Source organism: Sinocyclocheilus rhinocerous, unplaced genomic scaffold, assembly GCF_001515625.1.
Source record: "Sinocyclocheilus rhinocerous isolate Xijiao unplaced genomic scaffold, SAMN03320098_v1.1 scaffold4319, whole genome shotgun sequence".
NCBI classification, from domain to species: domain Eukaryota; kingdom Metazoa; phylum Chordata; class Actinopteri; order Cypriniformes; family Cyprinidae; genus Sinocyclocheilus; species Sinocyclocheilus rhinocerous.
In genome coordinates, this window is record NW_015658510.1 from 162,968 (window position 1) to 168,240 (window position 5,273).

Consider the following 5,273-nt stretch of genomic DNA (forward strand, 5'->3'; position numbering starts at 1 on the left):
CACACTCACTCATACACACACACACACACACACACTCACACACACACGCTCACACAGACACACACACACACGCGCAAACACACCCACGCACACACAAACACACACACGCAAACACACACTCACTCACACACGCACAGACATGCACACAGACACAGACACGCACAGACACACACACTCGCACAGACACGCACACACACACACTCACACAGACACGCGTGTAATAATCAGACTGATGGATGTGCTCTGTTCTCGTGTGATCGTGTGTTTGTAGAATGTGATGGTCATTCTGTCTGTACTGTCTGGTTCCAGGTTTCATTTCCCGGGCCGCTGTGCAGAGACTCTTCCTGCGGCTCTGGCCCGACACGAGTCTGAAATCATCTGACGCTCAGAGCCCTGGATCAACTGCAGCTGAACCTGAATTAAAACAGTGCATACAATAGTAGAACAGATTCATTCCTCTGCTTTTGAAATATGAATTGCTGTATATAAAATGGAAATGGGCCAAAGTATAATCACACAGACGCTGATGTTGCTGGAGTGTATATTTGTGCTGTTGACAGTTTTCCGTGTGCCTTAACTTTCTCAAAGAGTTCCATACATAAATCACTGCCAGTGCTGTTTCTTCAGCTCATCTGCTTGATTAGTGTTGGATAAAGCAACAAGATATCCCAGTTTACAAAGAGAAGTGCCTGCCGTGTGCATCATCTTTCCTCTGACGCGCCGCTAGAGAGCCAGCAGTGACCTCCAGCAGTGTTTGCCTTCATATCAGTCCATCAGTTTCATCATTAAATACTAATGAATAAAAGCGTTTCTCACAGACTGTCTGGATTCATAATGTTCCGTCAGTGTTGTATCTGTGGCTCCTCCTGCACATTTATAAAATATATAGAACCGCTTTCATTCTCATTAACATTTTTCATATACAAAGCAGCATATTAGAATGATTTCTGAAGATCATGTGACACTGAAGACTGGAGTAATGATGCTGAAAATACAGCTTTGATCACAGAAATAAATTACAGTTTAACAGATATTCACATAGAAAACAGCTGTTTTAAATCGCAATAATATTTCTCTATTTGTAACACTTCAGAATATGGAACCCTGTTCACTGTAAACTATTTGCTTATTAGCATACATATTACTAACATATTGGCTGTTTATTAGTACTTATAAAGCACATATCAATGGCTTATTCTGCATGACCATATAAACATTATTACAACTTACTATCAGTAATCAGGAGTTTACTGAGGGAAAACTCTTAGTTAACAGTGAAAATGTTTTCCTAATCTAAAGTGTTGCCCACTATTTTTTTTACTGTAGTTTTGATCAAATAAATGCAGCATTAATTGGTGAGCAGAAGAGACTGCTTTCAAAAACAATGAAAAACATGACCAACCCCAAACTTTTAAATAGTTCTCCAGCGAGACACATGAATTTATAAAAGTACATATATCCCATGTGTCTCAATCAATAATGTGTTCATCTTGTTTTAGTTTTTGTTCATCATACATGTGTTTTCATGTGAAATCACCATGAATGATCTGTTGACTTTAGTCACTTTTGTAAATGTCATTCACACAAAGTGTCTCAAATGCTTTTCTCTCGTCACTTTATTTTTTTATTTTTATTGATTTAAACTGATGCTGTTTTAAATAAGCAAACAGTGCATGGACGGGATGATTTTAATGACAGCTGAAATGATGTCCTGATGTCCTGCAGACATGTTGTTTTCTCTTGTTTTTGGGGTTCAGTGTGTTTCTTTGCACCGATGCTGTAAATGAGGCTCAGATCTGAGCGCCTCACGTCTGTCAAAGGGGCTTTACTGTCAGAGTAGAGCTTCTGTAGATGCTGCTATTTATAGCAACCATTAATCCGCCTGTATCTCAATGATTCACTGCAGCACTGGCTGATTTCACACACACACTCACACACACACACACACACACACACACACACACACACACACACACACACACTCAGCCCTCATCTCTGTTTGTATCTGTGCCACAGAAGACAGTGGAGTGTATTTTTGTGTCTCTGATCATCCCACACAAGCTGACAGTCACAGCAGCCTCTAGTTTCCACTGAATCACTGACTGAGACTGAAATCAGCCACTGAACACACGTGACCTGCTGTGAAACAATAATGTGCTCTAATGATCATTTATCATAATCAATATGAGTTGCCAACTTGAAAGCTGCTGCAGGATGAGGAACTGGCTTTTGCTCATTAACCCTCTGCTCATCTGGCGGTCAAAATCAACTTTTATACATCTATTTCAATGAAATGAATGGATATATTTTAGGGAGATTTGAGATCGGTCTGTAATTAATTCTCTAGGATCAAGTTGTGTTTTTTTAATGAGAGGCTTAATAACAGCCCATTTGAAGGTTTTTGGGACATATCCTAATGACAATGATGAATTAATAATAGTCAGAAGAGGATCTATGACTTCTGGAAGCACCTCTTTTAGGAGCTTAGATGGAATAGGGTCTAACATACAGGTTGTTGGTTTAGATGATTTAAGGACAGCACTGAGAATGATATGGACTGTGATTTAACCATTTCATTGACCTGCATGGACTGTACTGTTATCCTGTCAAGATTCATATTGCCCCACAGCTGCTGGAAGCTTGAAGCCCTTCGCCGTCTCTGGGGATGTCCTGCCATGACGTCAAGCCTCAGGTCGTGCAACCACCAGAAGCGTGACCTTCAACCTCTGTTCACTTTGCTCCATCTCGGCCTATCTTATCTGTCGGTTCTGCCTTGACTCCTCCCACCTTCGGCTCCTCCAAAGATCCTCGGCCTTGCGGTTTCACTGGGTTCCCTTGTCCCACCGGCTCTCCTTTGGTCAGTCGTCACTCTACTTCTGCTACCAACTTACGGGCTGTCTGCTGTCCTCGGGTACTCTGGTTCTGCCTCAGACATTCATCGCCACTGCATCGCCTGGGTCTCCAGCACCAGCGATGGCGCTCAGCTCCATCAGCCGTCCCCCAAATGTCAAATTGTATTCACTAGTTTCCTGTTCCTTAGTTTGAATTTGCCACCACTCTTTAGTTACCATGGTTACGATGGCTAGTTTGGTTCAGCTGTGCACTCCTCATTATCTCATGTATATAAGTTCATCTGTGTTCCTTTTAGTTTGTCCGGTCACCATTATGTTAAGTGTGTTTTGCTACTGCCTGTTTTGTGGAAGATTATTATTAAACTTTGTGTTTTGGAACTTTATTCGTCGTCTTTGTATGGTGGCATAGAGAGCTCAATGTGCTGCAAATGAAAAACACAGGCAAATAGAAAGAAAAAAAACACCAGCGAGTTAAGACAACACCTTTATCAGTTTGGCAATACATGTGCTGCAAATACTCTATGTTTGTCCTTGCTGGAGGTCAGCAGTCACCGAACGGTCACATCATGGAAAAGAGCTGTGAAGATTCTTTAGATCCTTTCATGTTACCTTCCACAGAAGAACAAAGCAAAGGGTTTGGAATGAATAAATGATGACAGGAATTTCATTTTGGCGTGAAGTATTATTTAGCTATACACATCTGTCATATGTGAATGCTGACCCGTCCATCAGGACTGCTGTGGTTTCTGCCGTACGGGCGTTCAAGCTGAAGCTCTCTAGGGAATCACTAATCCTCAGCTGTTCAGAGGAGTCAAGTCAAGTCAAGTCACCTTTATTTATATAGCGCTTTTAACAATACAGATTGTGTCAAAGCAACTGAACAGCATTAATTAGGAAAATAGTGTGTCAATAATGCAAAATGACAATAGTATGACAATTTTTCAGTTAAAGACAGTTCATCATTGAATTCAGTGATGTCACATTCAGCTCAGTTCAGTTTAAATAGTATATGTGCAATCAAGTCAACGATATCGCTGGAAATGAAGTGTACCCAACTAAGCAAGCCAGAGGCGAACCTCACAAATGATTTAGAGTAAAGCTCAGGCTATTTTTAGCCTGTGTGAGCTCTTCAGTGTGTCAGGGTTTGCAGCGGATAGCAAACAAATAAAGCTGCAGAAACACATCCACATGAACTCATGTGAACCACACTGAGGATTGACTGCGTATCGCTGCTGAATGAGCAGTTCTCACCATTCTGTTTCAACTGTTGAATGTTTCCATTCTTAGCCTACGCTTCATGTGTTTGTTCAAGGATTTTTCGCATTTGTTCACTGTTTTAGAATAACAAAATAAATACTTAACACAATAAATGCATGTACAAAAATCTTTTAATGACCTCCTTTATATCAAGTGTCTCATGTTTTTATGATTTACTTACATTTAAAAATACCTGAATGTGAATACATAGCAATTAAATATATACAATGAAGTAGCATAACTAAAGACAAATACTAGCTTTAATAACCATTTATTTTGTTCACTAAAAATGTGTATTTTTGCCAATAAAGCAAGAGTAAGTTGTAAACAGAGGTGAGGACACAAAACCTCAAACCAGGGATATTATAGTTAACTAAAACTAAAACCATTTAAAAAAATTACTTAAAAAAAATAAAAAATAAAAACATATTTCTCATTTTAATTTCGTTTAACTTGATGTACTAAAATAACTCAAACTGAAATAAAAATTAATAAAAACTATATAGACATATTCAAAAACAACAAAATGTTATGATGCAGAGAGATGCACATGTTTTAATAACAGGTCTAAACACAGATAGTCCAGGCTGAGAAACAAGCAAAAAATCCACAAGAGCACAAAGGAGAAAAACAAGAACATCCGAGATCCTCGAGTGAAACAAGCACACCGACAACTGAAAACAACGACTGGCAAAACATGACTGAAACACAAGGGCTTATACACACAGAGAACTGATTATAGGTGTGTCTAATCACAGGAACCATAGTAACTAACAACACAAGAGAAACAGAAACCAAACACAGGAAGGAAGCATGAATCAAAGGAAACTAAGAATACATTTCAACATAAAAGTCCTTACAAAACACCCAGACACAGAACAGGCATCGAGACACAAATGACAAAAACACACAACAAACTTACTAAAACATTAACTAAAATTAAAAGGAAAAAGGAAAAAGGAAAAAAAAAAAATATATATATATATACATTAAAAAACCTAATTCAAAATATCAACCAAAACCTCAGTATCTCAATGATACTAAAATAACAATAACTGTCTGTCCTGTTCAGTCCCATGATGAGGAAAAACGTGATTTTTTATCCTCTGAACATCTGATGTCTTTTGTGTTTTGCTTTGAATTACAGGTGCATTGAATCTTTCT

General features: G+C 38.8%; 1 protein-coding gene across 3 annotated transcripts in view; it reads left to right on the top strand.

Moving 5' to 3' along the window:
- The window catches only part of LOC107722309 (NAD-dependent protein deacylase sirtuin-5, mitochondrial), a 7,846-nt gene extending 7,029 nt beyond the window's left edge, over positions 1-817 (top strand). For 2 of the 3 annotated variants that reach the window (XM_016530609.1, XM_016530611.1), the window contains exon 9: positions 310-817. In XM_016530609.1, coding sequence (XP_016386095.1) covers positions 310-382 — 73 coding nt within the window. In that variant the 3' untranslated portion in view covers positions 383-817. The remainder of the gene's footprint in view (positions 1-309) is intronic. The other variant, XM_016530610.1, reaches the window with a different exon arrangement.
- Positions 818-5,273: the final 4,456 nt, after the last annotated feature.